This window comes from Crocodylus porosus, unplaced genomic scaffold (assembly GCF_001723895.1).
Source record: "Crocodylus porosus isolate Cpor-Errol unplaced genomic scaffold, CroPor_comp1, whole genome shotgun sequence".
In the NCBI taxonomy this organism is placed as follows: domain Eukaryota; kingdom Metazoa; phylum Chordata; order Crocodylia; family Crocodylidae; genus Crocodylus; species Crocodylus porosus.
The window spans coordinates 2543020-2561059 of NW_017728943.1; the positions used below are offsets into that span (position 1 = coordinate 2543020).

General features: G+C 53.7%; 1 protein-coding gene across 2 annotated transcripts in view; it reads left to right on the forward strand.

Annotated features, from left to right (window-relative positions):
- Window positions 1–18023, forward strand: part of RUNDC3A (RUN domain containing 3A) — a 22069-nt gene extending 4046 nt beyond the window's left edge. For both annotated transcript variants that reach the window (XM_019548440.1, XM_019548441.1), the window contains 10 exons: window positions 5751–5866; window positions 6233–6366; window positions 6848–6933; window positions 7765–7854; window positions 9686–9766; window positions 11340–11505; window positions 12182–12339; window positions 12721–12858; window positions 14754–14860; window positions 15553–18023. In XM_019548440.1, coding sequence (XP_019403985.1) covers window positions 5751–5866; window positions 6233–6366; window positions 6848–6933; window positions 7765–7854; window positions 9686–9766; window positions 11340–11505; window positions 12182–12339; window positions 12721–12858; window positions 14754–14860; window positions 15553–15695 — 1219 coding nt within the window. In that variant the 3' untranslated portion in view covers window positions 15696–18023. The remainder of the gene's footprint in view (window positions 1–5750; window positions 5867–6232; window positions 6367–6847; window positions 6934–7764; window positions 7855–9685; window positions 9767–11339; window positions 11506–12181; window positions 12340–12720; window positions 12859–14753; window positions 14861–15552) is intronic.
- The last annotated feature ends 17 nt before the right edge of the window (window positions 18024–18040 follow it).

Sequence of the window (18040 nt, forward strand, 5' to 3'; positions counted from 1 at the left end):
AGCCCCCTAACCATGTTCATTGCCCTCTGCTGGACAACTTGTCCACACCCTTTCTGTAGCAGGGGCCCAAAACTGGACACAGTACTCCACATGTAGCCTCACCATAGAGGGGAAGAATCACTTCCCTCGATCTGCTGGCAACACTCCTACTAACGCAGCCCAGTATGCTGTTAGCCTTCTTCGTAACAAGGGCAAAGTCATAGTCAGTTTAGTGTCCACTGTAACCCCAGCGTCCTTTTCTGCAGAGCTGCTGCCCAGCCAGTCAGCCCCCAGCCTGTACCAGTGCATGGGATTGTTCTGTCCTAAGTGCAGATCCTTGTTGAACCTCATGAGATCGCTTTTGGTCCAATCTTCCAATTTGCTGAGGTGTCTCTGAATCCTAGCCCTACACTCCAGTATATCTACTGCTCCCCCCATCTTGGTGTCATCTGCAAACTTGCTGAGGGTGTACTCCATCCCATCTTCCAGGTCATTGATGAAGGTACTGAACAGAACCAGCCCCAGGACCATCCCCTGGGGCACTCCACTTAATATTGGCTGCCAACTAGACAATGAGCCATCAACTACTACCCTCTGAGCCTGATGATCCAGTCACCTTACAGACCATTCATCTAACCCATACTTCCTTAGCTTGCTTGCAGGAATGTTGCAGGAGAACCATATCAAAAGCCTTGCTAAAGTCAAGGTATACCATATCCACTGTTCTTCCTGCACCAGCAGGGCCAGATATCTCATCTAGAAGGCAATCAGGTTGGTGACCTGCCCTTGGTGCATCCATGCTGACTGTTCCTAATCACCTTCTCCTCCACGTGCTTAGAAACGGATTCCTTGAGGATCTGCTCCATGATTTTTCCAGGGACTGAGGTGACCCCGACATTCCCACCTGGGAATGTATGTTCAGGTGCTTGGCTAAGAGGGCACTAGAGGTAAGCATGTATTGGACATCAGTGTACACTGGGTGATGTTCTGAGTTAGCCCCAAATCACAAGTTTTTATCACTTGTGTGAAATGAGGCTTTGATTTTGGCCACCCAGGAGCCGTCTGCCTGTATCAGACCCAGTGTCCTGTCTCAGACAGTTGGTCCCAGCTGCTTTGGAGAAAGGTACAAGAAAGTCCCTAGTGCACAGGTGCCAAATAATTCAACCCCATAAGGGTCTCAGCCTAACCTCCAATGGTTAGAGATGGGTTCAGGGCCTCCTGGTCTCATTAACAGTTGTAACTCTGGTCTTCTAGATAGCCAGAGAAGCATTTGGTCCCTCTTGAAATCTTGCTAAATTTCCTGGAGCAGCGAGTCCCACTGATGAATCATGAGTGCAGGGGCAACCAGGGGTTTTTTTCAGGTTTGGAATTTATCTCATGAGCTCTTCTTTTTGAGACAGCAAGAACAAAAGCCCCAGCCCTGCCTTTTCCAGGGTGCTCCTTATTTTATGTGTGCATTGCCCCATTTCCTCTGATTTCTTCCCTCCTAAGGGGAGGTAAATCCCAACATTCCCTAGAGCCTCCTGGGTGCCCTGCAATGATCCCTCCATGCAGCAGATGGAGTGCCCAGTGCTACACATGGCCTCTACTCAACCCCCCAATCTTACCTGCAAGGTCATTCTTCCCATATTAATCTCCCTCCCATTTCTAATGCATCCCAATATTACACGTACTTCTTAGGGTGTGTCTGCACTTGGAGCCATCTCCACTGATGCCCAGACCCCTGCACTAGGATGATGGAGATAAATTAAATTCCTGCAGATCTGGTTGGGCTTGGGCAATTCTTTTGCATCTGACAACTCTGAGCTTCACCTGTCAATATGCTACCCACTCCATCTACCAAGATTAGGTCACCCTGAAGCCTTCCCACCCTTCTCTGGACCTGAGTGGCCTAAATGCTGATGTCCTCTGCAGATACTGGTAATCAGTGCTCCACTCCTCACTTCCAAATTATTAATGCGGTCACTCAACAGGGGACCCAGCAGGGCATCCTGAGATTCCTGCTGTCTGACGTTGGCTGTAATGGAAATCATCTATTCCTGCCCTGTGTCCTGCCTCCTAGCAGATTCTGATCCATAACAATGTTCTGGCTCTCACCATGTGACAACCCTGTCTCTTTAAAAGCTGATAGGGGTCTTGCAGAAAGCCTTTCCAAAAGTCCAGCTAAATCAGGTCACATACTTCTCCTTTATGGGTATGCTCAAAGGATTTTAAGAGATTAATCAGATGTGGTTTTCCTGCGAAGCCCTGGTGGCTAGCTGCAGTCAGGCCTTTACACTTTACTCCTGCAAGATACCCCATTGGTTTCAATAGGCCTGCTCACACACCTCCCACAAAGCACCCAGCCTCCACCTCTGATCTTGCAAGTGGATCCTAGCACTAGCTCCCTCCTTCTGACTGCATGGTGCCCCACTGACTCTCCCAGGTGTAAGGATCTGCTTCCAGACCTCCATTAGCTGTGCAAGAATAGCTGGCTGCTATTCTCATGAGGGACATAAAATCACTGCACTCTGACGGTGACATGACAGTTACATAATTACAGGGTGCTACCAGTCACTTAACATTGCTTCCAGCTGCTGGGGGATGTGGCATGTTATTTTGCTGCTTTGAATTGTTTCAGATTTTTAATCTCTATACCCTCCAGGCCCTGCCCCCATCTTTGGGAGAGGATTACAGCAGGAAAGAAATGGGCTTTATCATCTGACAGCTTTCATTCCCCTGCTTTACCTGTGGCAGCTTAGGGTGTTCTTGGTGCCTTTGGGCCATGTGCCATGTAGTTATGTGACAGGGCTGACTGTGTAGTTTTAGCAATAGGTTAAACCGAAGCTGCTCAGCTTCCAGGTGGTTGGGAGTTAGCTTGTGGCATGGGCCAGCCCAGCAAGGGCTGCACACCCTGGGGGCCGCACTAGTACAAGCCACGGGCTTCCAGGCCTCATACTCTCCTGCTGCACCATGTGGGTGGGTAGCCCCTGCTTCACCCTCCTTACTGCACTGCGCCACCTCACTCTCGGGCTGGAGCAGGAAGCAAAAGTTTAGGGAGGGAGGGGACACCAGCTGCAGCGGCTATCAAAATGATAAGGGGAGTGGCAGCTGGGTAGAAGCTTAGGGATGCACATTATCCCTTTGCAGGCTAAATGTGACCCTCAGGCCATCGGTTGGACTGGGTTAGTGAGCACTTGTATGAGATGATTTGGATCGGGATGATCCTGCCTTGAGCAGAGGGTTGGAGTGGAAGACCTCCGGAAGTCCCTTCCAGAATTACTTTTCTATGCGTGTATGATCGCAGGTCTGTGGTTTCCTGTGGTACCTGGGTCACAGCAGCAGCCTCCTGCCATGAGGTTGAGCAGGCTGAGATGAAAAGCTTTCTTGTCAAATCCAGTCAGCTGTTTTATTTCCACTCACCCCCTCTCCACTTCCCTACCCAAATATATTTCGGCTGCCTGATGTCTTCACTCTGGGCAGGGGGTAGGGAGAGACAAACCTTTTTGGTCTAGCAAACGGCTTCCTAAGTAGGCTCCCCTTGAGATGAAAGCACAGGCCGCCTTCTGAAAAGCACAAAGACAAGAGGCTCAGCAAAGGGTAGGGTGGCTTAGGAAGAACTGCTGTACAGTTAAAGCCCTGAACTAAGCTACAAGAAGCCTGAAGTCAATGCTTGGCTCTACTACCGACTCCCTATGTGCCCTTGGTCAAGTCCTTACACTTTTCTCATAGGGATTAAGAATACTTCCACCCTCCTGAAGCAGGGACTATGCATGTACAGTGCCTAGTGTGGTGTGGGCCCTCATCTCTACAGGATGCTTCTATAACATAGCTAACAATCTTCCATGTGAAAAGAGGGGGTAGCCTCACTGGCCCTTTACAAAAGCCCCCGTTTCACGTGAATCGAGTGGCCAGTTGTAATGTATTGCATGCTTTGCCTTTGAAACTCTTGCTGTGTGAGATCTCTGGGTGAACTAAACCCAGGGCCTCTGCTTTTAAAAGCTTAGACATGCAAGCCGGTGAGTGCTGTACCTGTGAGAGCAGCTAAAACAAATGCAGCAATAGCAACACCATAGCCAGCCGTGCGACAGCCCATTTCAACCTGGAGAGCCCAAGGTGCTTTAAAGCTTCATAAGCATGTTTGACTACTACTTTGCAAAGAGATAAACTGAGGCACAAAGAGATGTAAGAAATTTGCCCACAGCTACACCGGGAGCCAGGACAAGCTGGAAATAGAAACCCTGAGTCTTGGTCTGAGTCTCTGATTCCCAAACCAAAGCACGTTTTCGCAGTCTGCAAGCAGAACCCACACCCCGAATTCCAGTTTCCTGCTCCCATCACCAGTCCACAGTCCCTTCCCAGAGCTAAAGAAAGAACCCAGGTGTCCTGAATTTGGACCTGATAGAGCAGAAGCTCTAGCACCAGTGCCTTTCCCCCATGCTGGGCCTGTGCCTAAAACAGCAGGTCAGCCAGTCTCTCCCTTGCAAAATCATTTTGATTCAGAGCTTAATTGGCAACTGTCTGGACAAAACCCAGCTCGGGGCTTGAAATGTCAGTGACTTCATCTGAAACCAGTCGCAGCAGCTCCCCAGCTCCTCCCTCCTCCTGCCCCAGGGGGGATGTGGTCGTGATTCCACTTGCTCTCTGCTGACAAACAAGGCTCTGAGCAGGCTGCAGGACAGCTGGGTGCGTAGGTGTCTGAAGAGCTGCCTGGAAACAGCAGATGCCAGTGTGTGGGGAGCACAGAGAAGCAGCAAAGAGAGGAGGCAGGAGAGCCTGTGCTGGCAAAGCCATGTTTCTAACCACTGGCTTCCATTTTGTGAGTGCCCAGGAAGACCGGGGAGCTAACATGACCCCAGTCACCCACAGGAATACAAGCAGAACTTGTCTGTTAAAACAAAAGCACCTGTATTTGCTTCCTTGCACTGGGTGGGAGTGTGATTTAGTGATGAGGATAGGGGAGGAGACTGCAGAACTCCTGGATTCCATTTCTTTCTCCCACTGCAGTGTCTCAGTTTCCCTGCCTGTGAATTAAGGCTTTTTGCATAGGCCCCCCAAGTCTGCAGTTTCATTCTCTAACGACCATGAAGAACTTTGCTTACCAGCGTGGGAGGCTGTCATATTTGCACACAGATGACATTTGTTCCTTGGTCCCTATGGTACAGTGCATGGTAGATTTTATTCTGCACGGGAATCTCATTATAGACTCCACAGTGCTTATGACCATGATGGGCATGTGAGGGGGGGAAGTGGGGGGGCAGTGACCCTCAGAGAGTTTGTAACCTCATGAAGACTCTGAATTACTAGGACAGCTGTGGCAGTGGGTAGGGACAGGTCTGCATTGTGCTAGGCACTGGACAAGCACACTATGAGAGCCAGCACTTGTCCCACGGGGGCAGAAGGAGACACAGGGATAGCTCGCTCTCAGAACACTTTTCCCCAGTAAGGTGCCATGGAGGTGAGGGTTATTATGCCCATTATACAGACTGATTTACATAAGGTCATGCAGGAAGCCATGGCAGAGCCAGAGCCAAACCCTAGCCTCCTGCATCCCAGTCCAGTGACCCACTAACTGCCTGCCTGCCTGCCCTGCCAAAGGCCATTTGGCGGGGTTGGACAGGAAAACCTGGCTCTCCTGTGACCAGGTGCACATGGCCAACTACACAGCTGCTCCTCCCTGCTACCCCTCAGTCAGGGCACCCCCAGGAGGCAGAGCTCTTCTATCTCCTGCTCCCTCCTTGGTCTCTCCCCTGCTCTGTGTCCCTGGCTGCAATGTTGGTCTTCCTTCTTAGGTTTTCTGTGAAGACCCTTCTGGAGAAATACACCACAGAGCCCATTGATGACTCATCAGAAGAGTTTGTCAACTTCGCTGCCATCCTTGAGCAGATTCTGAGTCACCGCTTTAAAGGTACTAGTGGTGCTGTGGCTTGGGTGCTGGGTGGGGTTCTGTTCATGGCACACATGTGCTTGGCGTTCTGTGTATGCACACGTCTACGGGAAACATGCATGTGTATCTGCACTTGCAGTACGCCTGAGTGTGCATATGGGCACATGTACCTGTGCAGGTATATGTGCGTGCAGACTTGTACACCTATTGAATGCATGGAAGGGCATGCATGCGTGTATACCTGTTGAATGCATGTATGTGTGCAGTTATTGTGTGCAGGCAGATGCTGCCAAGGGTGCCCATGGTCTTCAGCATGGCTGAGGTGTAAGGCAGGTACATTGGACTCTCCTCACTGGAGCCCCTGCATGTTTGCCCACTCTGCCGCAGGTCCTGTCAGCTGGTTCAGCTCCGATGGGCAGCGCGGCTTCTGGGATTACATCCGCCTGGCCTGCAGCAAGGTCCCCAACAACTGCGTCAGTAGCATCGAGAACATGGAGAACATCAGCACTTCCAGGGCCAAGGTCAGGAAGGGCCCCAGGCCATGCAGCTCCCCACCCCCCGTCTAACCCAGCAACCCAGGCAGGTCCTGTAAGGGGAGGAGGGAGCCAGTAGGCACCAAGGGGAGTGAGTCAGTACAGGGGAGGGGAGGTGCAAAGGCCCCTACCAGCCCTAGCAGACAGGAAACAAAAGTCATCATGGCTTTCCCCCTGGCCCCAGAAACTCTCGGGTATGTGACTGAAGGGGGTGAGGGGCAGGGCTTTGCCTCCAAAAGCTGCCCGTAAAGCAAAACATTTCAAGAGTGACAGCTAGTCTGGAAGCTCTTGGTCCCTGCCACAGGGGCCCCTGAGTTTCCCCGCAGTCCAAGGGAGATGGTGCCTAGATACTATGGCAACAGACACCCTGGGGTTAGACAGCCAAGTAGATGGATATGGAAGCTGAAGCCGTTCCCAGCACCCGGGAGTGAGCGTTCCACTGTCCGTGCCCGTGGCTTCTCTGTTGCAGGGCCGGGCCTGGATCCGCGTGGCACTGATGGAGAAACGAATGTCAGAGTACATTGCCACAGCCCTGCGGGACACCAGAACCACCAGGTGAGCAGGATGGACTACAGGGGTCACTCCCATCTCCCACAGATTACAAGGGGGTGGCAGGGGTAGCTTTTTGTAGAGACTACAAATCCCATCATACTGTGCTCTGTTGATTGGGCTTGAGTGGTCCAGCCTCTGGAGTGAAGGAGGCTCCCCTTCCCCCTTCCTATTCCTTCTCTGGCAAAGCCCACAAATGCCCTGAATGGGGCATGCATGCTCATGAAAATGTTCAATGTCTGTGAGTGGCTTACCCAGCTCTGCAGCACAAGGCTCGCTGGGAGCACTAGACAGCACATCACACTACAGCACCCTGTATGTTTGCAGTAGATTTCTCCAGTTAAGAGGACAAGCATGCATTTGAGTGTCGCTGTCCATAAGAGTGCAAACATGTGTGAGAGTGCATGTGTACACACATGCATTTGTGGGTGAGCATTCATGTGAGCATAAGGTTGTAAACATATGTATACCAGAGTGTGCATAAAAGTTCAGACATGCGTGTGCGTTAGTGTACATGTGAGTCCCTAGTAACAGTGCAGGTGTCTGTAAGCATGTATGTGTGCAAGCATGTATGCATGTGTGTGCAAGCATGTGTGTATGAGTGTGCATGTGCTCCTGTGAAACTCCTTGGAGCAGTATGCTTGTGCATCTCATGGAAAGACTGCACACTTGCATTTGTATATGTGTGAATGTGAATATACCCCTGAGACCAGGTGGGGGCAGGGATCCCAGTGCACAATTGTGTCCTGGTGGAAATCTGTCTTGTGTTGATGTGGGAGGCATGTATCCCTCCTTCCCCTTCCCTGCAGCACTCACAGCACCTGTCCCTCCCCACAGACGGTTTTATGATGATGGGGCCATCATGCTGCGGGAGGAGTCCACGGTGCTCACTGGGATGCTCATCGGACTCAGTGCCATTGACTTCAGGTAGAAGTAAAGCCCTTCCCCTGGTCCCATGATCCTGGCAGTACCATTGAAGAACCTGCTGTGCCAGTAGCTGCTGCTGAAAGCTGGGGTCCTGGATACCCAGAGTAACTGAGGAGGAGGCAGGGACAGGGCACATGTCTCACAGCTGAGTCCAAGGAGTCATATCCCTGCACTGGGCCCATGACCTCAGTGACTCTCTGCCCGGTCTCTTTGCCCAGCCAGCCCCAGTTCTCCCCCTGCACTTTGGCTTCTCATCAGACCTGTCTACGTGAACTCCTTCCCAAACACTTCACTGATTCCCAGTCTCCTTGCCCAGTTAGTCCCAGCCTCCTCATCTCCCAGTTGAAGTCTCTGTCTCCCTACCTCAGCTCTCAGCCTGAGGGTCCTTCTTCCCCCACTCTCCAGTCCCAGCCACTTTCATTCCCACCAGCTCCTTGTCCCACTTTACTTATTTTCCCCTTCCCCCACCAATTCTGCTCCCCAATGCTTTCATATCAGACATTATCCTCTGGCAAGCTACCAGACAAGGGTGGAGTGGAGGCCCTGAGAGCACAGAGAGCCTGGCTCCCTGCTGGATGGCCAGATGCTTGAACCCAAAGCTGCCATTGGAAGGGAAGCCCTGCACAGCCCCCAGCTGGAGCATGCAGGGCGGGGATGAATGAGATTTCTGGGTGACTGAACTGCTGCTGTCCCAGAAATCTCTATTGGGCATATGTGATGGTGTTTTCTCAAGGGTGAAACATGGGTAGATTTTCATGGGGAGGGCCTAAGGGGCATTCCTGGAAATGGTCAAGCCCATTCAGGCTGAAGTTGCCCAAGAAAAAAGAAAAGCAAGGAGCTTGTGGCAGACACTTCCAGCAGAGGGGATTCCAGCCTGGCCATTAAAGTTTTGCCAAGTTGGAAATGACTAAAAACAGGCTAGTAATTGGATCATAGGATCACAGGAAAGCAGGGCTGGAAGGGACTTCATGAAGCCATCTAGTTCAGCCCCCTGCTTAGGGCAGGGTCCTCCCAGAATAAACCATCCTACCCGAGTGTCTAACCTTCTCTTGAAAACTTCCTGGGATGGAGAGTCCACAACTCCTCTAGGCAGCCTGTTCCAATGCCTGACCACCCCCCTAGTCAAAAAGTTCTTCCTAAACTCTCAGTTGGGCCCCCTGCATCTGCATCTGCCCCATCTATAACAAACTCAGCCTTGTTCCTTACACGGTCTCAGCCCCACAGCGAAGAGCTCTGCCCAGCCCCCCACTCTGGGCTTGCTGCTATGTAATGAGAAAATGGTACATGTGTGAGGACCACCCATGCCAGTATACCTATCAGAGGCATGCTCCAGCACCCCACAGCCACTGATTTCACACAGTCTGATACAGCGCCTCCAGCTGGGAAAGTCTGGATTGCAATAGTCAGTGCTAGTGCTCATAAAGCAGGGGTGGGCAAAATGCAGCCCAGGGGACGGATGCAGCCCACCACGCCATTCTATCTGGCCCGCAGGGGCCCCTAAAAAATTTAGAAAATTAATATTTATCTGCCCTGGGATGCCTGTCATGCGGCCCTTGATGGCTTGCCAAAACTCAGTAAGCAGCCCTCTGCCCAAAATAATTGCCCGCCCGTCATAAAGGCTCCTGCACTGCTCCCCTTGTTGGTAAAGGCTGGGACTGCAGGAGCAAGGGGTTCTCCGGCTGCCTTCAGGCCTGCTGCTTCCCCTTGGCAGGTGGGGTTAGGGGTAGAGTTAGATCCGTAGCAAAATGTTCCCAGCTCACAGCTGGCAGCTGTGCGGCCTGGGTAATCAAGCCATTTTCCTTGAATCTCCTTTTCACCTTGTTTCTTTCAGTTTCTGCCTGAAGGGGGAAGTCATGGATGGAAAAAGCCCCGTGGTCATTGACTATACCCCGTACCTGAAGTTTACACAGAGGTAACCCACAACTCACCAGGACCTGAGGATTCAGTATGTGTCATCTGCAGTCTGCCTGTGGAAATGCCTAGGAGCTCAGCACCCTCAGGCTTTGGGGTTCAGTACCTAGTGACCGGACCCTTGCTGGGTGTGCCAAGACACAGCGAGAGAGGCGACGCCTGCTTTCAAGAGCTTGCAGCTGAAACAGACAGGGACAGGAAGGGGTTTGCCCGTACCATGTCAGTGGCAGAGCATAGGTAGGAGGGCTCCAGAGCGCTAGGCAGACACCATTGCCCACCAGAACATGCTGCTCACCATGGGAGAGGCTGGGCAGCAGCAGCAGCTTCTCCCTCTCATGGATTCGTCTCTGTGATATCTCACAATGGCTGGCCTGCTACAGCCCTGGGCATCATTATGTATTGAGGCTGTGCTCCATGGAGGAAGGTAGGGTAGCTCAGGCTTTGCTCAGGACCTTGGGAAGTCACTTTACCCTTCCATGGGCCTCAGCTTTCTCTCCTGTAAAATGAAAGCAGAGGTACGGACTTCCTTTGTACAGCACTGATGGTAAAAGCTGGGAGCTATTGTTCCTGCCTGACACGTTCAGCTGGGTTAGCCCCAAAACGCAGCAAGGAGGCTGTACAGCGATGTAGCTGCATTGTGCAGTAACCCCTCTGTAAGATTATTCTTTCCAACCTTTAGGGCCTGCCCACTCTTCTTCCTGCTGAGGATTGTGGGTATTGTAGTCCAGTTTTGGGTACAAAGTCATGTTGTCTCTTGCATTAGCCTGGCAGGCCAAAGGCTCTGTGCATCTGTTCTTACACGGTTGCCACATATGTGCCCACAAGTTGAGGAGGGGCTGAGCATGACGTAGGGGTTGCAAATACTGATTGACGAGGACAGCAAAGCAATCCCAAGGATAGGGCTGCAGAGTAGAAAAACCTGAGCTAGTATATCTCAGGCAGATATCATTTGAGACTGATACTGAGGGGCAGATGGAAACAGGAGCTTACAGCAAGTACTAAGAGAAGACAAGGTATGCAAATCAGACAGTGTTTAGCTACATAGTGGTAGCAATGAAGTGAGCTCCTGGTGCAGGGGCTGCTTGCTGCAGTGTGTTTATACGGCACCTACCACAACCTAGCTGCAGTCTGTGCTGGCCTCAGGCACCAGGCTAATAAACTCGGCTGTTACTACAATAGAGCTGACAGACCAACAGAGTTGAGAGACAGGATGGGGGAGCTGACACCTTCCATATACAGTGCCTAGTTCTGTGCACTCCAAAACCAGAGGCATCCACTTATTAAAGCCACTGCTGCCGTGACACAGGTTGGAAGGGCTGATTGGACAGAGCACTCAAGATCTTGTACACATAGGCAGAGCAGACAGGGCCCTGGTTTATACAGGTCTTGATGCAGAACAGGGCCTCAGACTGTCTCTGGCCATGCTGGGATCAGATCCTCTACCCATTGTGGTACCCAACCCCAATGTATCAGGGACACACTACTGTGTCCTGGGTATCTTTGCCTCTCTGCTCCCCAGACTCCATTTCAGGCAGGTGCTATCTCCTCCCTCTGAGTCCCTCTTCTTCTGGTAGCTACGACTACCTAAGCGATGAGGAAGACCGCAGGAGCATGGAAAGCAGCACGAGCGAGGAGAGCTCTCCTGACCACCCCTACCTGCCACTGGTCACGGATGATGACAGCTGGTACAACAAGTGGCGGAAGATGGAGCAGAAGTTCCGTATTGTGTATGCGCAGAAGGTACCTGGGCATCTGGGCTGGGCAGGGGGCCTCACTGGGCTGAGGGGGGGCAGTTTTGGGGTGAATTCCCCCTTCATAATACTCAGGCCCACAAACTCAGTGTTCACCCCCTGCACAGCAACAAGAGCTCTGAAGATATGGACCCGTATCCTATGCATTCCTCTGCCCTCCTGTGGCACTTCTGCCTGGGCAGAACTGGCCATGGTGGAGGGGCAGGCAGCCATGTATTTCCTGTGCCCTGCCACCCTCCAAGGCTAAGCATCTCATCAGCAGCCCTTAGGTCCCTGGTTGTGCTGCCCTGTGAGCCAAATTACATCTAACAGTACCAGGCACCCTGCTAGCTCCATGTCCCCCTGCCTCTCCCCCCCTCTTCAGCCTTTCCAGGCCTGCCACATGGGGGTGCAGCCTCCAGTCCCTGGGGAACAAGAGGATTTGTCCCATATAGGCCACAGTCTTCACTCTTCTTTGGATGCCCCTACTGGGGTGCTCCTGAATGTGTCCTCTGTGTGTCTGCTCCCTGGCATGGCTGGGCCAGGCCACGCATCCAGGCATGAGCAGCTTGCTGCAGCCAGTGTGAGGGATCTTGGGGCATCACATCCTGCTGGCACCAAGCCTTCCCAGACAGGGTGAGTGGAATTAGCCAGTCCCTGGAGGGCTGAGCCCTGCCTGTACCCAGGGGTACCTGGAAGAGCTGGTGCGTCTCAGAGAGTCCCAGCTGAAGGACCTGGAAGCAGAGAACAAGCGTCTTCAGATGAGGCTGGAGGAGGTGAAGGTGCAAAACCACCAGGAGAAGAGGGAGCTGGAGGGCATCATCCTGGAACTGCAGGAGCAGCTGTGAGTCCAGCCAGCATCCCTCCCTGCCTACCCCAAGCTCACTGCCCCACACCAAGGGAGCTTTCTCCCCAGAGCCCAATGCCCTATATTCAGGTTGCACCTTCCTATGTCCTCTGCATCATGCCACCACAGGCTCTTTGTACCCCTCCCCTTGACCCTGTCCTGTCCAAAGCAGAGCAGTTATGATCCCCTCACAGTCAGAGCCCCTGTGCCCCACCCTAGGGAAGGAAGTAACTCCTGATGAGTTACTTCCTTCCCATACTGTGGCTGGGTCCTGCTGGGGGGCAAGAGGGTGGGAGGACCTTCCTGCCTACGTCCTGCACTGCCTGGTTGAATGAACCTCTTCCTTACCAGCCTTCCCTCCTTCTGCCCTGCCTCCAGGACGGGCCTGATCCCCTGCGAGAATGCACAACTGGTCCAGCTCTCCAAGGAGATGGTTACCCCCTTGGTGAACCAATGGCCCTCGTTGGGAACCCTCAACGGAAATGAGCGTGGGTCAGACACAAAGCTGTACAGAAGGTAAACCCTTGGGGAGGAGGCCTGGATCCACCCAGAGTCTGAGCCAGGGCAGGGAGCCCTTTAGATCAGCAGGACGTGGCGCCCAGGGAGGCAGAGGCCTGAAGGCAGACATTGCCTGGAGCCTGCTACAAAGCCCCTGGGCTCCCACTAGGCAGCTGCCCTGGCCCTCCTCAGCTGGAAGGTGAAGCAGGAGTCTTGTGTGCAGAAGCATCCAGATAGCAGGGCATGGGACATCTGGCTGTGAGGAGCTGAGAGGTGCACAGGAAAAGGGAACACGTGGTCTCTGGAGCCCTCCAGGTCTCAGGACAAGCACCTGTTCAGGCTGATTTGGATTTACCTGCCCCGCATGGCTGTGACAACAGTGTGAAACCTCATGGGTGGGGAGAAGCGGGTTGGGTGTAGGGCCTAGAGACAGCAGCTCTAGGTCCTGCCAACACAGGAAAGAATCAGCTTCCCAGGTGAGGGGCAGGTTGGCTTGCTCCAGGGTCCCTCCCCATGAGAGAGCCCTCCATGGCTGGACACCCAGGGGACAGGTGCTTTCTGAACATAATAGAGCCCTGGGTTCCTAGGCCAGAAGGGACCATTCCCAGCATCCAGACTAACCTGCTGCCTAGTAGGGGCAGAGATTTCCCAGTCATTGCTGCATGAAGCCTGTAGTTGGGGGTGGAGTTAGGGTTAGCCAGTCTCCATTTAGGGACTTCAGGTGATGGGAATTCACTGCACCCCTGCTAAGGCATTCCAGCCATTAACTACCCTTTTAAAAAGGTGTGTGATGGGTAGATGGCTGTTTGAGCTTACATGGTGCAATAGATAGGTAGATAGGCAGATAAGCAGCTGGGTTGATACAAATATTGTAGAAGGTGCCCAGCTCCCAGTATATCTTTCCTCTGGGATTGAAGGGGTCATCACCCCCACTCCCACTTGTTTCCCTGCCCCTCACCATCTCTGGCCAGTTCTTTGATGCAGGGGGAAAAGAGGGAAGGGCTGGGTGATCACAAATTGCTGTAACAATCTCACCCTCCAGCTGTAAGTGGTTCTTATCTGGTGGGGAAGATACCATGATGATGGTTGCAGCCCAGGTGGTTTTACTGACCTGGTAGGGGAAATCCCCTTCTTAGTCTTGACTGACTTGGTGAAGGTGAGAGTAGAGAGCTGTCCCTTGCACTGCAGACAGGCCCCCCCCCGTGAGAGTCTACTAAAGCCTCCCAACTGGGGGATCTCAGCTACCCAATTTATGGTGATAGGGGATTCCTCTTGAGCTTTCCCTCTAGCTTACTCCTTCAGCCTTTTGGCTAGGGACAAGTGAGACTTGTAGGGCATCCAAACTCCAAGGTCTGCAGGCTTGGGGCTTGCACATAGGATGCCTGCCATGAGTTTGGGAGTAACTGAAGACCCAAGCTGAAAGTATGGGAGGGAGGATACTTGTCAGTGGTAGCGTCTCAGACTTTAACAATTGAGGGATTGCTAGAATTTGGAATTGATTTGGCTGATCTGGCCCAAGACACAGAATTGAAAAAAAAGAAGCGGTTCCATGCCTCCTCAGTAACAGAGTCTCTGGGTATGGCCTGTCTACACTGAGGTGAAGTTAAACCTGCAAGCAGCTCCCTTTGCTGTCTGTGGGATGACCCAGGCTTAACCTTACACGTGTATTTAAGTGCTGCTTGGATTGGTGCCCATGTGGGGGTTGTGCCATTGGTCCCTGCAGCTCTGCAACACCTGGTTGTGCTGGGGCCCCTCTGCTAGTAAGCTGAAACTCCCCAACCAATGCTCTCAGCACAGAGGAGCCTGGGGGAATTCCCAGTGCCTGTGGGTAGCAGCCCAAGCATGTGGGGTCTGAACATCACCAGGGTTTGGTCCTTGCTGTGCCATGATTAACAGGGTGTTGTCTCCCACAGGCACAGCTTCATGAGCACAGACCAGCTGTCAGCAGAGATCAGCTTGAGCTCCGACTCCCAGAGGCTGGGGGAGGGCAAACGTGAAGGAGAGCCCTGGGGGCCACTGGGTGAGACCCTGGGGGCGCTGGGCTAGAAGGGAGTGATTGCCTGTGAGACACGTGAGTGGGACTGAGGTTGCAGCCAGGGCTGGCCCACCCTACCCTGCAGAACCTGTGGCCATAAGGGGTCCCGCAGCCAAGGGGTCCCCTTCGGCTGCTTGCCACCCCCCACATCCCTGCTGCTGCCACCGGCTTCTTTGTGTCAGGTGGCCCCAAAACTCTATTGTGCAGTGGGCCCCCCAAAATTGTGGGCCTGCCCTGGTTGCAGCACCTGCCAGCAGGGGTGGGGGAGCCTGGGAAGGGCTTGGAGAACCTCGGGGAAACCCAGGCTTAGAAGCTGGAGTTCTGGCTCCCAGTCGCCTGCTCTAACCACCCGCCCGCACCCTAAAACGATGGGCCAGGGTGTCGCTATAATGCTGCATGCTTCCTGGCCGGAGGGTGTTACAATGCAGTCTAGCGGTTCGACTGGAGGATGGGAAACAAGACTCCTGGGGTCTGCTCCTACCTCCTGGTGGGAGTGAGGTCTAATGATCAGAGCTAAAGACTGGCTGTCAGGACTCCTGGGTTCCCAGCTCCCCCACTGACAACTGTGGGTGGCTCGCTTTGGCCAGCCTCTTGCTCTGGGGGGGTGCCAGCAGTGGCCTCGAGTTGAGGGGTCCCTGCTCTGACTTGCACTCTATTGCTTCCCCTTTGCCCTCCAGGGAAGGACCCCACGCCGTCCATGCTGGGGCTCTGTGGCTCCCTGGCCTCCCTCCCGAGCTGCAAGTCCCTGGCCAGCCTGAAATCCAACGAATGCCTGGTGAGCGACAGCAACGAAGCCAGCCCTACCCACAGCCCCAGCTGAGAGGCTGTCCAGCGCCAGGGAGCGGAGGCTACTGGAAGGAGGCGAGCTGAGGAAACCCCGCCATCTCATGCTGAGGGGACTGATGCCACAGCCACCGGGACCTTCCTGCCCCTGCAGGGGCTGCCCCCAGCTGAACCACTGCATTTTCACAGACACAGGCCCATTCCTCATGAGGGACGTGTTGCCCAGGGCAGAACCTCATCCGCTCGTACAGTCAGACGGATGCCCGAGCGCTTTGCAAACGTGCTGTATATACTGCAATGGCTTCACCAGACTGCTGGAAGGCAGCCACCTCTGGGGTGGAACGAGGCAGCTGTTTAAGTGCTGTGTTGCACAACTATTCAAGCATAGGAAGGGGCGCAGGGTCCTGCATCTGACTGAAGGGGGGGAGGGTCAAAACATTACTTGCCTCCTCACCCCATAGGGATTTGTCCGTCAAGGCGAGCACTCACTCTGCTGGGCGGGAGGGGTGGCGGTGGGATACTGGCTGCTGGAGTCGCAGGTTCCCTCTGTTATAATGCCCCCACCCCAGGACCTTGGTTGTCACTGCTGCTGAACCCTCCTGCCAGGACATTGCATGGCCTCCGCCACACACGTATTAGGGCTGGGATGCGCAGCCTGGGCTGGGGGAGCTGTCAGAGGCTCCCACCTGCTCCCCCAGGGCCCCCACATCACGGTCTTCATTTCTTGCTGCCTCTGACCACCAGCCTCATGAGCCAGGGAGCCTGTTCCTTCCTGCTTGGGTTTTGCTCGCCCTCTAGTGCCTGGCTGGCAGCACCGCCCTGCTGGGTGACGGTCCCAGCCGCTCCCCCTTCCAGGCCCCCTGTGCAGGAGCCTGCTGCTTCCCCCCGTCCTTCGCTGCTCAGTCCCCCCACTCAGCCATGCCGTGCAAGCGCTGCGGGGGAGAATGCCCCCCCAACCCAACATCCCCTGCCATATTTTTCCTTTTTTAGCCCCAGCTGCTGGGGAAGCCCTGTCATGGAAACAATAAATGCAGAGACATGAGCCGGTGTGATGCCGCGTGGGGAGGAGCTGGATGCCCACTGCTGAGCATTGCAAAAGCCCCACTGAGGAGCTGCAGCTCTCACAGACCGAGGCTGTAGCTCCAGCTACAGCAGCGCACACATTTCAGCCCCTGCTGTGTTAGCCACAATAGCAGCCATGGCAGAGTTGCAGGCCCTAAGCCTCCTCATGGCTGAGCTGACCAGGGCTCCCATAGGCAGAATCAGGGAATCACAGGTTTTCAAAACTAAAATGTAAGTCACAGAAATCAATAGCTAAGGGATCAGGAGTGGCACTGTATTTGGTAGGGGATATCCCACACTTCCTAGGTCTGGGCTCTTGCACCTTCGCATACCAAGAGCTCACTGGGCAATGAGGAGCCTTGGCTTTCCTACTCCTACTCCCAGTCCTATCCCAAGATGGGCCCGTGCTGCTGCTGCTTTCAGGAGCCTGGCTAATTGCCCCAGGGCTGGACTCCCCACACAAACCCTGCCCACAAGCCAGTTGGGTTTGCATGCCCTAGGGAATTCAAGCTCTGGAAGGAGGGGGTGGTCTCATTTGAAATCGGCCATACGCTCAGGCAACATGGAAGGATGTGGATTTCTGTGACCTACAGTTCAGGCCCTTCATGGCCCACTCTGCCTAGCGCTGGATGATCTCCAGACACTTGCTTCTCAAAGTACTGAGTGATCATATCATGTCAAGCTCTCGTGGTAAGACCTTAGCCAGTCCTTGCTGAGACCAGGCCTGTAGAATACCCCATGCTCTGGTGATGGCCAGTCGCCTTTCTTAGCTTGGCCCCAGCCCCAACTGAAACAACAGCATGCTTTTGCAGGCCCATGCACCATTCTCACAAGCTCTCAAAGGCAAGGAACTGAAGCCTCATGCTACCACTGCAGTGGAGGGTTGGGATTCTCCTCTAGGCCACCCCAAGCTCCAAGGCTCCACCTCTTCTGGGGCAGGTGCTACCTTTAAACTTCAAACCAAGATACAAGAACAGCTGTGGCATGCACTAACACACAGCAGTCACATCATGTCTGATGTCCAGGGGATATGTATTTCAGGCCAGATGGTCAGTGGGCTCTTTCAAGCCTTATGTGACTTCTGGGTTACAGGCCGGCCTCTGCTGTGAGGCCCAGGAACCCCCACATGTACACTGTGATGCTGACAAGGCTCTCTTAGGAGGAAGCTGTCCTACAGGTACCCTAGCTCTCCTGCCCCTATGGAGGGAAATGATGGTACAGTACATCTGAAATCTCAAGGTTGGTGCAGTATCCGAGGTTCCTCCATGGTGAACCTGGAAGTCAAATGGGGTGAAGCAGGGGCCAACAGATGCCCCATGA